The sequence below is a fragment of the Ovis aries genome, chromosome 11, assembly GCF_016772045.2.
Source record: "Ovis aries strain OAR_USU_Benz2616 breed Rambouillet chromosome 11, ARS-UI_Ramb_v3.0, whole genome shotgun sequence".
In the NCBI taxonomy this organism is placed as follows: Eukaryota; Metazoa; Chordata; class Mammalia; order Artiodactyla; family Bovidae; genus Ovis; species Ovis aries.
Window position 1 is genome coordinate 45,571,416 of NC_056064.1, and position 18,262 is coordinate 45,589,677.

Here is an 18,262-nt window from a genome sequence, read left to right on the forward strand (position 1 = left end):
TTGCTTAGCGGGCTGTTTTTCTAGTTGCGGTGCGGTGTTCTGGGTCTACTTTCTTGTCGCAGAGCACGGGCTGTAGGGCGCACAGGCTTCAGCAGTTGTGGTACATGGGCTCAGCACCAGGCTGCGTGCAGCTCCATGGTACTCCAGGCAGTACCACCTTGCGCTTGAATTGTCCTGAGGGCTTCCCTGCTGGCTCTGTGGTAAAGAACCCACCTGCAGTGCAGGAGCCTCAGGAGACTCGGGTTCTATCGCTGGGTTGGGAAGATCCCCTGGAGGAGGGCATGGCAACCCACTCCAGTATTCTTGCCTGGGAAATCCCATGGACAGAGGAGCCTGGTGGGCTGCAGTCCATGGGGTCACAAAGAGTCAGACACGACTGAAGCGACATAGCATGCACACACACACCGGGTCTGCAGAGCCTGAGGCTGACCAAGTGTCTCCAATCAGAGGTCACCAACCTCCTGTCTGAGGGCAGACACCTCTCCCCCGCCCCAGAGGAGCAGGCATCTGTCCCCTTCTTGGAGTCTGCAAAGCTGGAGACGCCACCGCTGCTTTCAGCCTCCCCCTCCGCCCCCTTCATGGAAGCCTCATGAATGTCAGAGGACATTCACGACCTCCCAAATCTATCCTGCTCTAATTTAAGCCCCTTCCTTCTAGTTGGCTGACCTTCTAGTTGGGGGACCCTCAGTAAGTGCCTTGTTCCCAGCACCCTTCTAAGACTCAGGGGAAGAGGTCAGCTGCCCTCAGCCTTTCCTTCTCTCCATCCTGCAGCCCCCATCCCTTCTGCCAGGACTCAGTCACTCGCTCTCTCCACCAGCAGGATCGGGGTTCCGGGGGGAGGGAGGGGGTGGGAGAAGGAGAATTAGGAAGCACCAGCTTCTCATCACGCCCCTCTTTGGCAGTATAAGGGGAACAGCACGAGGCTGTTGGCGGCAGGAGCTTTGAGATTTGGATTCTGGTTTCAACACCTGTACTGTGTGACCCTGGGCAGGTAACAGCCTCAGTAAGTCTCAGGTTCCTGGTGTGTGAAAGGCGGGAGAGCTATTCTGTACCATCTCTGCCTCCTAGGGGAGGGAGGCTGGTGTCCGCCTGAGCCTTGGCCTGTAGAGGGCGCTCCATCCATCAGCCACCCCCTTGCTCTCATCACCTGCGCTCCGGGGACTTTGTAGTGTTCACCTGGAGAGCGGGGTGATGAGGGATCATGGATGAGTTCATAGGTGACGCGGGCACCCCCTTTGTCTGATGGCAGCCCTCACCCCCGCTCGGTTTGCCCCGCCCACCCTTTCCTCGGCAGCAGCCCCTGCTGGCCTCTTTGCCTAGCACTCTGGGTAATCAATTAATTTAATTAGTGAAAACGCCATCCCCTTCTGCCCACCCCCAGCCTCTCCAGACCCCTCGCCACTCTCAAGACTCCCGTTCCCTTCTGGAGCTACTGCAAAGAGGAAGAGAAAAGTCGCCAATTAAATGGAGCCGCCGGTTTCTCAGCCCTAATTAAGAACCAGCGCTCCCGGGGGAACTGCAGATAATGGATTCGCAGAACGGCTGCCTGTGAAATGGGACTTGAGAGGGCGCGCAGAGGCCAAAGCCAGGGCGGAGACCTGCCCACAGCCATCACCACCAGGGACAAGCCCCCACTTGGGGAGCTTGCTTCAAGCATGGGCCGGCCCCTGCACTGACGCCCCCAGCACCGCCTGCACCCTCCCCCGCCAACATTTGTCTCCCTCCACTGCAGACACCCCACCACCACCACTGCCCCAGACAACTCTCGCGTCCACATCTCTTCCCCCACCTCCCTTGACACTTGCACACACCCTGCCTCCCTCCCTCACACTCTGCTGAGCGCTGAGCGCAGGTTGCCCTGGCCTCCAGCACAACCTGGGGCACCCTTGATGGGACAGGAAACGGACTCTGAGGGTGTAGGCTTGTGGGCCGGCGTTCATGGCTCACAGAGGGCGTTGGTTCAACCAGGGCTTCTGAAAAGCGTGGGCGTCATCGGACTTCTTGATCAAATGAAGATTCTGACTCAGTGGGTCTGGGATGGGGTTTCAGACTGCATTTCTTAAGATTCCTGCGAGATCCTAGATGATGCTGATGTTGCAGGTCTGGAGACCAGCGTTTGGGAAGCAAGGGGCTGGAGGGCCCAAGGGTGGAGTCAGAGAGCAGCTCTGGAAACCCGGGGCAGTGGGGAGGAAGAGCCACAAAAATGGGGCAGGAGGGGGTGGGAGAGAGGGCAGGCAGGGTACTTGGCCGGGGCAGTGGGCATCCGGTGGAGAGAACCCATCACACATCCTGAAAAGGCATCGGTTCAGGTCTGACACTGGACTGGGTGTTTCTTGCAGAGAGTCTGGTGGTGCGGGCACAGCAGAGGGGCCTCCACCCAGTGCCACCCTCCTCAGGGTACCTGCCAGCCTCAGGTCCCCAAACCGGACAGGACAGAGTATTGCTCAGGTCCCCAGGGACTGGCTGTGTCCACCTGTCCTTTGGGCATCCCAGCTGCGTCTGCAGTTAATGGTGGCTTTCTCTCAGGAGGGTGTCTCTCAGGGTGTCATCAGGGTTTCTTGGAGTGTCACTGGGTGTCTCTAGGATGTTGCCAGCTGTTCTCTCTGGGTGAACTTGAACACCTCTCGGGGTATCACTGACTAGCTCTTGGGGACGGCGGGCCATTTCTCCCAGTGATGCTGGCCATCTTTCAGGGTGACCCTGTCATCTCTCTAGCTGTCTTCTCAGGCTCCCTCTGCACTGTACCACCCCACCCCCCCACACACACCGCCCCGTTGCTTTGCTGTTTCTCACATTACATTAGGCTGATGTGGCAGGTGGGAAGCAAGACTCAAACTCAGCCTGGGCCCTCCTTGGCCCAGCTCCAGGAGTCAGGCAGAGGTGGCACCTGGATGGTTTGGCCCAGTTCTCCCCCTTTCAGCCTCAGTGGAGAAAACCCCTCATGAGGGGTTTTCACTCCAGTGGTCTTCACTCCAGTGAAGGGCCTCCCTGACATGGTTGCCCCCTTCCCCGGGCGGTACATGAAGCAGAGGCATCACCCTTTCTGGGCTCCGCAGATGCTGTCTTTACCCAGAGGCTTCGCAGCATGGATTTGTGGAAAATTTAATAAAAGGAAATTAAATATCAGTTCCAGACAGCCTGGTATGTGCATATCTGCTAGAGCCTCTGGATTTGGCATCTACCTCCAAGCACTCAGAGATGCACCCCCCCCCCGCCCCATGTGCATTTATATGATGGCAATGGATACCCTCTGCCCACCCCCATCCATTTTCATCTCGGTGGGTCTCAGCCCTTCAGGGCCTGAGCTTAATGTAATCTGTCATGTTCCTGAAAACCTCTTCCAGGAAAACCAGCCCCTAGAACAGCTGCCCAGCCCCTTCTTTGGTGAGGATGCTCCTTCAGTGCAGAAGGGGCTGGGGAGAGCAGCGGAGGGAGGGCTTCACCCCTTCTTGGATCCCTGCTAGGTATCTTGCTGCAGAGGTACCCTTGTCCTTGGGTGGGTAGGGGGGAGTCTGGGCCTCAATCTCCTCATCTGGAAAATGGGTACAGCTGGACTTGATCCCTTGGGATCAGGTCTGACACCCATGGATTCTGGAATTCCAACAAGAGGGTCCAGGGAGAGCCAGGAGGAGCTCTGGTGGCTTCAAAAGGGTAAAGAAGTCTTCCTTTGAGCTCGTCTTTTTCTCAGTATTTGTTGGTTTCTATGCCTCATAATACCCAGGCCCCACCCCAGAACCTGGGAAGGGTGAGGGAGGGAGAGGTTAACAGCGATCCCCTCTCTGGAAAGACAGTAAAGAATCTGCCTGCAATGCGGGAGACCTGGGTTCAATCCTTAGGTTGGGAAGATCCCCTGGAAAAGGGAGAGGCTACCCACTCCAGTATTCTGGCCTGGAGAATTCCATGGGCTATATAGTCCTTGGGGTTGCAAAGAGCTGGACACAACTGAGCTTTCCAACATCCGCTTTTTTCCTTCCTGCACGTGACCCCGTCACTGGGCTCCACTGTGCGCCATGCTCTGGTTTCTAGCCTCTTTCCTCTTGAGACCTAGAAAAGGGTGGAAGGGGCCTTTATTCTCACAGGGTCAGGAGTCTGCAGACACTGGGCACTGAGGACCACTGGTGGGGAGCCCCATCCTGGGTGGGGACCTGTTTGCTGCCTCAGCACCTTGCCAGTCTGTGCGTGAAGGTGAGAGGTGGTTTGAAGTTGAGAGACCTTGAACAAGTCCATGTGTTTCTAGGCCTGTTTTTCTGCAAAATAATATATAGACCTTCTACCAGTTCTTCCCAGGCATTGCCCTGAGGGTTTGACAGGATGACAGATAAGAAGATATTCTGTAAACAGGAAGGCTTCAACGCTCAGGGAGTGTACGTCAATTGGAAAGGGGACTGTGGTGTAAATGAAATGAATTAAGTAATAACATTGGGAACTTCATTTTAGTCCTGAGAGAGGACCCCAGTGACTTGGAGCAGACCTCTGGGGCCAACCCAGGAAGCAAGTTATGGTGCCTAGAGATGTTTGTTTAAGGTTTCAAATGATTCTGTGGATGCTAATCCACAGCGACTGCCTTCCCCCTTGGTCGCTGATAGGAACGGGCTTTAATTGCAGTGGGAGGGGTTTAGGGGTGATGGAGAAGATGGTGACTCAACTCCGAAATAGGAGGAGTCCTAGGGGGTTGGGGCCTGCACTCACAAGTGTTGGGACTGAATGGAAACGTGAGTGTGAGAACGCAGCTGTGATCTGTGCAGGCACGCTCGTGCACGCGGAGTGGGGAACCCTCTGTTAGGTGGAGATTCACATTAGCAGCACACAGAGCGTGGGATTTGGGGACAGACAGACAAGACTCAGATGGGACGGCACTGCTCTAGGGCCACGCCTGATGTGAAGCAGGCTCAGGAAGGGCTGGCTGCCGGCCTCGCAGGCACGTGGGGGTGTGCCCGTCCTGGCCCCGGGGTCTCACCCCTGCCCCGCCCCCTCTCTCGTCTCAGAAGAAGAGCAAGGCGCACTACCACATCGCCGTCATCATCAACTACCTGGGCCACTGCATCTCCCTGGCGGCCCTCCTGGTGGCCTTTGTCCTCTTTCTGCGGCTCAGGTGAGGAGGCCCTGGCACTGCCCCCACCCAGCCCCCTGGGCCTCGAGCGGGGCAGAGAAGTAAGATAACAAGAGGCGGTTTGGGGTGGGGGCTGCCGGGAAAGGGGAGTCCTGCCCCCTCACTTCATGGGACAAGGTGACAAATACAGTTGTCCCAGGTCTCTTGGAGCATCTGGTAGGGTCACTTCTGTACCCCTGCCAGTGACTGGGGTCACGGGAGGGGAAGGGGGTTGGCCAAAGCCCAGGCTCGCCTGGAGTCACCCACTCAGTCCGGACTGCTGCACGCATTTGACCGACCAGGAAGGTGGAGCCCCGCTTTGGGTTTGAACCTGCCTGGGCCCAGCACAACTGCCAAGGATGCAGATGGCAGCACCAGCCAGGTCTGTGCCAGGAATGGAGGGTGAGAACGGGACTGAGCATCAGGCCTGAAAGCTGGGAGGGAGGCATCTTGCTGGAGGCTGAGCCTCAAACCTGGAGCTACAGGGAGAGGGATGCCCGTGGGAGCAGGGTGTTCCCAGTCAGCAAGCAGCCCCTGGTCCCTTCAGTGCTGGCCGTGTGGCAAGCTCTGTCCCAGAGCTTAGGTCTGAGGTGAAGTGAAGTGAAAGTCGCTCAGTCGCGTGACTCTTTTGCGACCCCATAGACTACAGTCCATGGAATTCTCCAGGCCAGAAAACTAGAGTGGAAGGGAAGTAGCCTTTCCTTTCTCCAGGGGATCTTTCCAACCCAGGGATCAAATCCAGGTCTTCCGCCTTTTGGGTGGATTCTTTACCAACCAAGCCACAAGAATACTGGAGTGGGTAGCCTATCCCTTCTCTAGCAGATCTTCCTGATCGAAATCGAAACGGGGTCTCCTGCATTGCAGGTGGATTCTTTACCAACTGAGCTATCAGGGAAGCCCCTGCTTAGGACTGGGCAGGCCACAATTAAGAAGGGACTTGTGATGTAAGGAGAGCCCCTGATGCCACCTCCCAGTGTGACTTAGCCAGCCCCTGCTGCTCTTAGCCTCAGCTTCCCCTCCATACATCTGGGCTGGAGTGATGCTGGCGGCCGATCCCTCATCTTCTCCCTCCTCCTCTGCCTCCTGTCACCCACCCGCCTCTGCTGCCCCCAGGAGCATCCGGTGCCTGAGAAACATCATCCACTGGAACCTCATCTCAGCCTTCATCCTGCGCAATGCCACGTGGTTCGTGGTCCAGCTCACCATGAGCCCCGAAGTCCATCAGAGCAACGTGGTGTGTCCTGGGGGTGGGGCAGGCCCAGGGTCAGAAGAAGGGTCTGGGTGGGGCGGCCCTGGAGGAGCAGGGATGGGAACCAGGCCCTGGAGCCCATAGTGCCAGAGTGGATCCCAGGGGTGCCGGCATGCTGCCCAGAGGAGGCCCCAGGCCCAGGGTGGGCTGCTGTTTCCTCGCATCCCCACCCCCCTCGGTTAATCACCACCTCTGATGGGGTGGGCTGCAGGGCTGGTGCAGGCTGGTGACAGCCGCCTACAACTACTTCCACGTGACCAACTTCTTCTGGATGTTCGGCGAGGGCTGCTACCTGCACACGGCTGTCGTGCTCACGTACTCCACGGACCGGCTGCGCAAATGGATGTTTATCTGCATCGGCTGGGGTGAGCGGGCTAGCCCCCTGCCCCGACTGGGCCATCCTCCCCCTCCCAGGCCCGGGTCAGGCCAGGTGAGGGAGGTGGAGTGTGCACACAGCCCTCTGTCCCTACTTGGGGACGGGGACAGTGGGAACATTTCAGGCGAGCTGCGCTGGGGTCTTCCGGGTCTGCATCCCCGACTCCACTGACAGGTCCTGTGATGCCGGTCTCTCCCCAGGTGTGCCCTTCCCCATCATTGTGGCCTGGGCCATTGGAAAGTTGTACTACGACAATGAGAAGTAAGTCACCTCCTCTTCAGTGCCCTCGGGGCCCCTGAGCCCCAAGGCCCAGGTTCCCAGGCCAGCTATGCCTGAGCCTCCCCAGGGACCTTCAGCCGTGTCCCCGTCCCCATCAGAGCCACAGCTTCTTCATCCGCGTGGGGAGGCTCCTGGAGGGCAGACTCAATCTGTGGGTCCCTAGCAGTGCTCTGCCTGAGGTGGGCTGGATGGGTGGGTCGAGGCCCTTTACCTGTCTCAGGCTTTCATGCCAAGCAGAACAGACTGAAGGGTGCTGGAAGTCCCTGGAGCCAAACCACCCAGGTTACGACCTGTGACTCCATCGTTAGGTAGCTTTATGACCTTGGGGTAGGTCCTATAATGTGCCTCAGTTTTCTCATCTGCAAAATGGGCATCCTCATAATAGTGCCTTCCCTCAAAGAGTTGTTAGGGGAATGACATGAGTTAATATATATATACATCAAGCATTTAGAATAGAGTCTGGCACATAGGAAATGCGTATAAATGTTTTCTATTAATGAAGACATGTTTTAGCAAAAGTTCTGTGGATTTAATAGAAACTGATCAATCTCAGAGACTCCTTCCATCTTTCAAGTCCTGAGGAGCTGTATTTAAATAGAAGCAGGTGTTCCCAGTTGCCCCTGAAAACTTCACTTCTGGTGCCGTGGTTTTCAGCCTTGGCTCACACTACAATCACCTGGGAAGCTTTAAAAAGTACTGATGGCCAGTCTTGCCCTGCAGAGGGTTGGATGTCATTGGTCTGAAGTGTGATCTGGGCACCAGGATTTTTTTAAACCTGCCCAGGTGATTCTAATATGAAGCTAAACTTAAGAACCACTGTAAGAGAGAGGCAGAAAAAGTGGACAGAGAAGGCCAGGGGATGTGCCAGAATCTGCTTTGTCAGTGTCCTCAGGAACCCACTGTCTGACTGGGGTTCCAGGCTGCCTCCGTCACTGTGGCTGTTACTGTCCAACCCTGACAAGGAGCCTGGAAAATTATATCCATATTTATCAAGGTGATCCTTCCTGACTCCTGCCCAGCCTGGCTGTGGCTCTCTGTGTATTTGCGAAATTGATGGGATGGGGGCCTGGGCTGCACGTCAAGGGCAGCTGACTGACAGAACTGGGGGCCTGGCAGTGATTCCCAGAATGGCGACCTGGGTCCCAGAGCAGGAGCATTGTAAATCCTGTGCCTGAAGGTGTCCAGGTGAGTACAGGGAAGAGAGGACGGGTTTCAAAAAGCCACCCAGTATGTGCATCTGGGCGGATCTTGGAGCCAAAAGGATGGCTGAGCTTGGAGGAACGTCCATCTGAACGTCTCTGGAGCTCCGCCTTGTGGTATGATCCTGGCACTGCATCAGAAGGGATGTTAAGTGGGAGACTTGAAAGAACCTGCGGACCCCAGGGCCAAGGACTGGACCTGGCCCCAGGACAGTTTGCCTTCGGTCCTTTTGAAAACTTGAACTTGTCTCCAACCTTGAAAAAGTCGAGAGGTTTCAGTTTTCTGCTTATGGAAGCATCATGATTTCTAGCTACTGTAGACTCTCGGGATGAGAGTGTAGTGTCTCTGCACAAGGGCTGCTGCTGCTGCTGCTAAGTCACTTCAGTCGTGTCCGACTCAGACTTCCCAATGTGCCCCACACCAACCCACTCCCCAGACCTCCCCAGATCTTGCTGGAGGTGACATCAAGAAAATGCAAAGCAACTCTGCCTCTCGTCGCAGGTGTTAGCTACTGGGGTGGGGAGTGACTGCGTGACAGGTACGGCGCAAGGTCCCCCTTTTGGGCATGTGCCAGAGCTACAGCGGGACCATGTATGTTGGGCCCATGCTTATTCTATTCAGCGGGCTTTTCCACAATTCCCCTCCCTGCCACAGTGCCCAATTCCAGCTTTATATCTCAAAGGATGCTGTCCATTCTGCAGATGGAATAACTGAGGCATTGTGGCGGGATCCTGACCTTCTGCCCGGGTTAGAAGTGGGGCACCCAGATCCTGGCTTTTGGCCCCAGTTCCTTCTGCCCCAGCGCTGCTGCTCCCTCATGCTGCTGAACTGGACCCAGATGACCCTCCTCCTCATTTCTGTGGCCTTCTAGGTGCTGGTTTGGCAAAAGGCCTGGGGTGTACACTGATTACATCTACCAGGGCCCGATGATCTTGGTCCTGCTGGTAAGAACCTGGGTAGGAGGGCGGTGGGGGCAGGGTTCAGTGGGGAGAGGCCAGCAGTACTTACCGTGGGCTGAAAGTTTTCCTCTCCCTAGAGGTAGGGGCACGGGGCCAGGATTGTGCTGGGCTCACACAGATAGAGGGAGAGCAGCAGGGTGGCAGAGGCCAGACCCAGGACAGCTGAGTCCCTGTCCTGTCCCCTACCTTCGCACCAGCATCTTGCGCACACCATGCCCAGGCCATCCCACTGTGTGTCAAATTTCAGATCAATTTCATCTTCCTTTTCAACATCGTTCGCATCCTCATGACCAAACTCCGGGCATCCACCACCTCTGAGACCATTCAGTACAGGTAACCAGACCTGCCTCCCCTACCCATGGGGGGCTTCAGAGACCCCAGCTCTGACCCAGAGTTTGCCTGCAGGCCTGAGAGTCCCTCCTGAAACCACAGCTCCACCCCTGTCTCAGACATTCCAAGGACCCTCCCCCAGACCCAGTCCTGTTCACCAAGTGGCGGGCTCCAGTTCCTTGCAGGGGTGGGCTGTGACTCTGGGCCTCCTTCCCACCTCCCTCAGGAAGGCTGTGAAGGCCACTCTGGTGCTGCTCCCCCTCCTGGGCATCACGTACATGCTGTTCTTCGTGAACCCCGGGGAGGACGAGGTCTCCCGGGTCGTCTTCATCTACTTCAACTCCTTCCTGGAATCTTTCCAGGTACGCACCCGTCCCCCACCCCACCCAGCCTCCCAGCCCCGGCCTGTCCCCCTGCCTGTCCCCTGCTCCTCTTTGGGTGGGGGTTCTCCCAGGCAGGGGCCTGGAAGGGCGGGAGGCTGGGGGCAACTCCGAGGCTGGGTGACGCCTGCCCCCATCCCTTGACCCGCCTTCCCGCCACCCCAGGGCTTCTTCGTGTCTGTGTTCTACTGCTTCCTCAACAGCGAGGTAAGGACCCGGGCCCAGAACTCAGGACAGCAGGAGGCCTGCTGGGACCAGAGGCTGTCTGTAGCCGCCTCCTGTCTGCTGCACACCAACTCCGTCCTCCCCGCTCCATCCTCCTGGCTCCCAGCCCCTACAGGGATATTGTTGGGAGTTCCAGGAGGGTCCCTGCCACTTGCCACTCAGCTGCTGCGGTAATGAGCCCGCTTCTTAGCAGTGGGTATGGGGGTCAGAAGCTGGGACTCCAGTCTCATCAATGAGTCTGTGAAATGGGTTGTTGAAAACCAGGAAGCTGAGCCCTAGGGCAGGAGGTTGAGGGCAGATGTGTGTGGGTTGAGGGTAGAGATTCTTCATGGCAAAGGCCATATGGTACTTTCGGGTGGATTCGAAAAAGGCACCCCTTCCTCATAACACTTGAGAAAACTGTCCTAACAAATACGAAATCAACAATAGTGATGATGTCAGTGCTGCCCTTCCAAGGTGGCTCCCTGGATAGCTGCCTGTGGGGGTGGGAGCGGGGGTTTGAAACCCGGGCTCAGACCTTATGTTCTGCTGTGTACCCACAGGTCCGCTCTGCCATCCGGAAGAGGTGGCACCGCTGGCAGGACAAGCACTCAATCCGTGCCCGTGTGGCTCGCGCCATGTCCATCCCCACCTCCCCCACCCGTGTCAGCTTTCACAGCATCAAGCAGTCCACAGCAGTGTGAGCCAGAGGGCCACGGACCGGCCCCCGAGACCTACGGCTGGGGAGATGGCCGCCAGGCTTAGCCAGCCACCCTGTCTGTGGAGGGGACCAGCTCCCTCCCACACCCTCTACCCCCAGGCTCAGCTAGCACTGAGAGCCCAGGAGGCCCCTCCCCAACTCCCAGCTGAGCAGAAGTTCCAGGCCTATGGCAGCAGTCAGGGCCACGAGATGAGTGGAAAATAGCCTATAGGACTGGGCTGGGCCCAGGGCCTCTGGCTTCTCTTTGCCCCCATCCTCCCTGGAAAATGGACTGGAAATGCAGAGTGGGTGCTGGACAGTGGGGAATCCAAAGCTGCACACGAGTCCCTTCAGAGCACAAGATGACAGCCCACTGGAGACCCTAGGATGTCCTCAGAGACTGTAGGGGGCCATTCGCTGCCCCACGGGCATCATGGGAAACTCTCGTCACAGCATCTGAGCCGCCATGAGGATGCCTCCAGGCCTCAGCAGCGCTGCACCACTGGGAACCAAGGCTCTGTTGTCAGAAGCCCTGGAGACATTGTTAGAAATCAGATGGCATCTTCAGACACCAGGCTGCGTAACCAAAATCCTCCCAAACGCCAGTCATCTGACCCCATGGCTCTGCCACCAGAAACACCCTGCCTCGCTGCCGCACACCCTTGGCCCTTTACTGCTGCCCGCCCCACATAGCCTCCCCATCCTTAGCCTCCGGCCCCAGGTGTCCCCCCTTTGCGAGATGATGGGGATGTGGGAGGGTGACAGAAGCCAGTGTGTGCCCCCACCAAAGCCAGCCTCCCTTTGAAGGGGGCAGAGAATGCTGGGGCCACCCAGCCCGCTGGCTTCAGTGACCCGGCCTCGCGACCCAACCCCTCTGCTGGCCAAAGGGGCCCTGCGGCCTTTGGATGATCTCTGGGCCAGCATCACTAGCTAAGCCAAAATAGAAGGGGGTGGGGCGCTGGGCCCCTCCCTGCCCCGAGTTCCCCAGAGCACCAGCCAGCTGGCCGCTTACACCCCAGGTAAGGAGCCAGCCACATCCCGAGGGACTGGACAGACAGAGCAGGACTTTGGGGGGCTGGGGCTGGGAGATGGGGGTGGCTGGTATAAATTATATTATTTATCTTTCAACCAGCACTTGTGAAGGCCTTGTGTGTGCCAGAGCTGGCTTGGGAGGGCATCCCAAAGAAACAGAGGCCACTTTCAGCCTTTAGGGCCACTGTGTGGCTGGGGCACCAATGGCACCCTCACATCTGCCAGGGATGGGGCCTTAGGGGAGGACTTACAAGGGTGTGGATCGTGGGGCCCAGGGAATAAGGGCAGCTCTCATAAGAGGGTGAATTGTAGGGAGAAGGGGTATGGGCAAACCATGCAGACGGAGGACTCTGCGCGCGGGCTGCTGCCTGAGCAGAGGCGAGGCAGTGGGACCGGGCAGCCTCGTGTCCCAGCCCCACGGAGGAGCTGGGCTGGAAACAGAGGAGCTAAGAAGCAGGGGAGGCTGTACAGGCTTGAATGCTGTCTTAGCATGGAAACCCCAGAAGCAGACCAGGAGACAAGGCCAGAACCAACTCCAGGGCAGGGGCGTACACGCCCACCACCACGGTCGACGGTAGCTCAGTCCTGCTGCGGAAGCTGAGGGAGCCGGGTGGGACCCACACTTGCGTCATCCCACCCGAGGGGCCAAGGAAGTTTAGCCACCAGCCTTCCGGGGGCAGTAGTTCCAGCACCTCCTGCGGAGGCCAGGAGCAAGCTGGGCACAGTGTGAGCCGCATCCTCAGGACAGGAGGTGGTTGGGACACAGAAACTCCACCCTCCACTCTCAGGCCTGGGCCTTGCCTCTGAGTCTCTGACCCGGAAACGGGGCCATGCAGGGGTGTGTGTGCACACGCATACATGCATGCACACAATCAGGGACACCCACACACGTGCACGTGGGTGCGTGGCGCGTCAGGACACCAGGACAGATGACCGTGGTGCTGGGAGCCCAGAAGCGTCTGCTGGGGGAGGGGGGCTCCAGTGGGTGAGAGTCTGGCCACTCACCGAGGGAGGAGAAGCTTCAGTCCCTGAAGCCAAGTGGGGTACCCTGCTCTGCCGACTGCCCAGGCATCGTCCCCTTAAGGAGACAGTTGGGAGGGCCAGCTGATCAGAGGAGGCTGTGAGAAGGGGACCAGGGGCCACCAGGATGGAGACAGGCTGACAGCTTCCAGAGCAGTTGGAGGGAACCCCATAAAGAGTCCCCCAAAAGAAGGACCAGAATTGATGGCTGAATCTCAAATGGCCACAAAGGAGGCCAACAGGAGGCATCTTTCTCAGTGCTGCCTCCCACCCAGAAGGAGAGTGAGAAAGCGAGGATGTGGAGTCAGGGGAGAGGAGAGGAGGGGAGAAGAGCCGAGAGGGGCTTGGGGACTGTGAGGGGAATTCATAGGCAAGGGGTCTTCAGAGGACCGAGCTGGGGCGGTGCCCCCTTTCCTGCTTGTCCTCTGGCTGTTTTTTAATATTTAGTATTTATTTATTTATTTGAGTCTTATAATATTTATTACTTATTTATTTATACACTGGGTCTTAGTGGCACACTCAGGATCTCTGCTCTTCATTGTGGCACGTGGGATCCGTAGCTGCAGCCTGTGGGATCTAGTTCCCTGACCAGGGATTGAACCTGGGCCTCCTGCATTGGGACCTCAAGAGTCTTAGCAACTGGACCACCCTCCTGGCTGTTTTAGCTGATGGGAGCCAGTCACACACCTGCTGTGCGCTCAGCCCTTTGTGAGGTGGGGAGGCAAGTGGCACCCCCAGGACACATGCCGGCAACAGGCTGCAAAGTTTAGAGCTGCCAATGCTGGAAGGTCACAGGAGGACATCCAAGTGGGGCTGGCAGTCATCACAGAAGCTGCAGGGGGTCCCTGGGCAGGCAGGGGGCTGGTCCAGATGATCTCAAGATCCCTCTTGTCCAGAGACTGTAAAGGGCCGAGGGGCTGGGAACATCTGAGCTGCAAAGAACTGCCAGAGGCAGGTGTGCAGTGTTTAACCCTACCATGGGCTCCAGGGCTGGGCTCAAGGCAAGCCCCACAATGGGGTTTCTGAGGGTCGTTCTGCTCGGAGCTTTGGCTTGTGGGTGGGTGGGAAGGGAGGTCCCTTGGGGTTGTGGGAGGTGTGATGGGCCAAGAGACATGCACATCACCACACTGTGGGAAGGGGTCTGGCATCTGCGAGGTGGAGGGGGGTCACTGCAGGACAGGCCCCTCTGTGAAACTGGGAAGAATTTTTCTCCATCCACACCCAGAGGCTGCAGTGTGCTCAAATTCCCACCTGAGCTCTCTTTTCCTTTAGACCCTCCCTCATGGGCTCAGATCACCAGTGGAGGAAAAACCACCCTGCGGGGTTTGGGTTTTCCAGTTCTGTCTCCCCACCTCCCTGAGTACGACAGCATAGCCCTTGCTTTGGGGTCCCTGGCTTCTCCTCCAGGCCTGTTCAGCCCCCTGCTCCTAATAGGACCCAGCGTGGGACCCCAACAGATACCCCAGAACCTGAAGAGGGCAGAGGGTGCAGATCAAGGAGGAAGGGAGGTTTTAGAATCCAGACAATAATTAATTATGGGCATTTGTAGACTGCTTTGCAATCCACAAAATCCTTTATAACATTCAAGGAAAATAGAATCAGCCCATTTTCCTGCCGAGAAAACTGAGGCCAGTGGACTCCTCTGAGATCAAAGGTCTTCTCCAAATCCGGGTCTCCTTCCACCGCGTCAGTTAACTGGAGTCACTGGGCTTGGGTTTAGGGAGGCCAGGACTGATAAAGCGGCTCTGGGGAAGGGGACGGCGAGGACTAGGGGTTTCAGACTGTCTGATGGGGGCGAAGTCCCAGGCAAATACCTGCACGGCCCAAAGATGGCCCAGCCAGTGTCAGGCTGCTGAGCCCAACTGGGTGAGAGCCATGAGGGTTCTCTACATCCAGCAACTCCTTCCCTACCTTCCCAACATCCTGCACCCCTCCACTCCTTAAAATGATGCTTAACTGCAAACAGTACAGCCCGCGTCCACCAGAAGCCTCCGAGGGTCTCCATGCCCAGCCCAAGTGAGGGTGCCACTGGCCTACAGCTCAGGGGTCCCTCAAGCTCATCTCATGCAGCCCCCTGACTTCAAACTCACCTTCCCACCTTTGGTTCAAACAGAAGGGCTGCTCCCTGCATTTTTCCATCAGCAGTACCATCACTGAGTGCTCACCCGGAGCCCCTCTGCTAAGCCCCCCACACACCAATCTCATCTACCCTTCATACCACCCTATGAGGCAAGATCTGTTATCCCCATTTAACAGATGTGGAAAGTGATGCCCAGAGAGGTTGAGAGACGTGCCTGGGAGCACCCAGCAGTGGCCCAGCTAGACGTGAACCCTGGCTGGCCTCACTCGGCCCCCATGGTGTTTAAACCCTACACAGCTGAATTTCTTGTGGAATTCCCCTCCCTGCCCCACTGCTCCTGCCAACCCTCTTCTAAGGAAATTCCCCCGTTTCTCCAATCTGTGGACAAACCGGCTTGCGAGATGAACCTGGATGCAGAAGTTTGTGCCTGTAAAGCCATGGGCCTCCCATGGCCCTCTCCCTGAACCAGCCCACCCTCCCCGAGTCCCCATCCCTGTCCCTGCTCCATTTCATTTCAGAGCATCACCTTTTATTCTTTTCCTTCCATCTTCCCACAACCCCTGCAGATGCTGCTGAGCAGACTCAGGTCAAGAGAGGCCTGGACCAAGTATATTTCTCAGAGCTCTCGGTGTACTAGAAACACCGATGATCATTTCAAAATAACTCCAGGCACCACCTAAGTCCCCAAACAGAAGGCAGGGACGCTGTCCCAGCCTGCCCTGGGTGGCGACCCTCACAATCCAGGCTATACCTAAGGGGAGGCAGCCTGGAGGGACCAGAAGCTGGAGACCAGGAGGATGCCCTCAAGGAAAGGGGTGAAATCCGAGGGGCATGGGGAGGGAGGGTGCTGCAGTCTTGAAGCAGAAACACAAGCTGGGGAGTGAGCATCAGCCATTCATGTAACCGCCTACCAGGCCTCCTGCAGGGGCTGTAGGGGCACAGAGTGGCCGTGGAGAGGAGCCAGTCCAGGACTGGGAGCTGGCGTTGGGGCTGAGGGGCAAGTTGGGGGATCTGGGGAAGCAGCAATTAGACAAGACACCCAACAGCCGTGATGAGTTGTGTCCTGGCAAGAGCCTAGGAGGAAATGAGTCCAGAGAATTCTTTTGATCCCACGGCTGCCAGGAGCCCAAGGGTAGATGGCGGAGGGGGAGGCAGGAGCAGCCTCTGTTTTGGGTTTTGGGGGGTGTTTTCTGAACCCCAAATCGGGGCACATGCTGGTCTGATGAACTCCAGGACAGGTACAACAAGGCCTGTCCTGAGCACAGTGCTCCTGGAGGGGACTGAAGTTACTCCTTGTTTTGTTCTTTAGAAAACTGGGGGACTTCCCCGGTGGTCCAGTGGTTAAGAATCTGCCTGCCAATGCAGGGAACATGGGTTCGATTCCTGGTCCGGGAAGATTCCGTCTGCCGAGGAGTAACTAAGCCTGCGAGCCAGAACTACTGAAGCCTGCAACTACCCTAAAGCCCAGGCTCCTCAACAAGAGAAGACACTGCAACAAGAAGCCCACACACCACAGCTAGAGAGTAGCCCACACACAGCAACGAAGACCCAGTGCAGCCCCAAAACATAAATAAATTAAAAATAAATAAAAATGAAATTAGGGCAAAATACAACATCAAACTTACCATTTCAACCAAGTGTACAATTCAGCATATTAAATACACTCATGATGTATAACCATTGTCACTATCCAGCTCCAGAACTTTTTCATCACTCTGACGAAACCCCAGACCCCCAACTCTCCTTCCCGCCAGCTACCACCACCCGCTTTCTGTCTTGATGATTTGCCTGTTCTGGATATTTCATAAAAGTGGAGTCGCGCAGGATTCGTCCTTTTGTGTCTGGCTGTTTTCCCTTGCTTAACGTTCTCAAGGTCCATCTACATCATAGCTCGATCAGAACCTCATTCCTTTGTAGGGCAGAATGATGCTCCTTCTTACGAGGGGGCCACGCTTTCTCTAGCCATCCATCAGCTGAAGGACATCTGGGTTCTTTGCATGTACTCCAAGTCATTGTGAAGAGTGCTGCTGCAAACATCCAAGTACAATTTTTTTGTTTGAACAGCTGTTTGCCGTTCTTTGGGGTATACTCCCAGAGAGGAATTGCTGGGTCACGTGATAAATTTCTGTTTCTAACCTACCATGGAACCACCAAGTGTCTTCTACAGCGGCTGTTAAGTGAAGTGAAGTCACTCAGTTGTGTCCGACTCTTTGCAACCTTATGGACTGTAGCCTACCAGGCTCCTCCGTCCATGGGATTTTCCAGGCAAGAGTACTGGAGTGGGGTGCCATTGCCTTCTCCAGATCTTCCCTCCCCAAGGATTGAAGCCGGGTCTCCTGCATTGTAGGCAGATGCTTTACTGTCTGAGCTACCACTGTTTACAATATCCTTGCCAGCAACGTATGCGAATCCTAATTTCTCCACATCCATGCCAAAATCTGGTGGGTTTTTTTTTCCATTTTTAAATAACTTTTTATTTTTTAATTTTTTTTTGGCTGCTCTGCACAGATCTTGGTCCTCAGTCAAGGACTGAAACTGCACCCCCTGCAGTGGAAGCGTGGAGTTTCAACCACTGGACCTCCAGGCAAATCCCCCAAACCTGCTATTATCTGTTTTGTTATTTTTATAATAGCTACGCCCAGTGGGTGTCTTAGTCTTCAGTTTTATTAAAGCCCCAGGACTCTACCTGAGGTACAGTCTAGCTGAACATCAGTAGCTGGGGCGGGGAGAGGGGGCTGGAGAGGGTGTGGAGAGATTTCTATTATCACAGCCCTGCTGTACCAAGCATCTGGGTACTCAGATGCAGAGAGGTAAACCCAGTCTAGACACTGCTCCACTCTCATAAGAACTACACAAGCCGACTGTCCCTTCTCTAACAGCCCCTGACTGATATACCTGTCCTCTCTCTGCAATGGGAGCCCAGGGAGGGGCAGCTGGCAGCTTCCTCCACTGGCCCTGACACTTCACCAGCTGGGGATCTGCTCACCAGTCAGTTGTCCCTGTTCCCTAAAGTGTTTCTGACAGTTAATTTGTCATTGTAATTAGTTTGTAATCTAATTAAATGTTATATGAATGGATGAAACAGAAATGCACAAACAAGCAGGGGTGTTATTTCTTACAAAAACGTGGTTGATGCTCTGAGAGACACAATCCGAATCATACAGAATATCGGACGCCTGTCAAGGCCGGTGTGGGTGAGACATGTCACCAACTGGGTGGGGGGGGACTGTCAGAGTCTACAAGGTTCCACTCATCGACCTCTTGGCAAAGGTCCCTGACGCTCACCCTCCACTTCAAAGCATCCGAAGCTGGGTGTGGGGGATTTGCCGTCTCACTGATGTGGAGCTCACAGGCTGCGTGCACA

At 56.2% G+C, this 18,262-nt stretch overlaps 1 protein-coding gene across 3 annotated transcripts in view; it reads left to right on the forward strand.

Annotated features, from left to right (window-relative positions):
- The window catches only part of CRHR1 (corticotropin releasing hormone receptor 1), a 59,454-nt gene extending 41,460 nt beyond the window's left edge, over positions 1-17,994 (forward strand). The window contains exons 5-13 of one of the 3 annotated variants that reach the window (XM_027973949.3): positions 4,986-5,092; positions 6,203-6,323; positions 6,550-6,703; positions 6,915-6,975; positions 9,065-9,137; positions 9,400-9,485; positions 9,709-9,844; positions 10,028-10,069; positions 10,630-17,994. In XM_027973949.3, the coding sequence (XP_027829750.1) occupies positions 4,986-5,092; positions 6,203-6,323; positions 6,550-6,703; positions 6,915-6,975; positions 9,065-9,137; positions 9,400-9,485; positions 9,709-9,844; positions 10,028-10,069; positions 10,630-10,770 (921 nt within the window). In that variant the 3' untranslated portion in view covers positions 10,771-17,994. 3 annotated transcript variants of the gene reach the window in all.
- Positions 17,995-18,262: the final 268 nt, after the last annotated feature.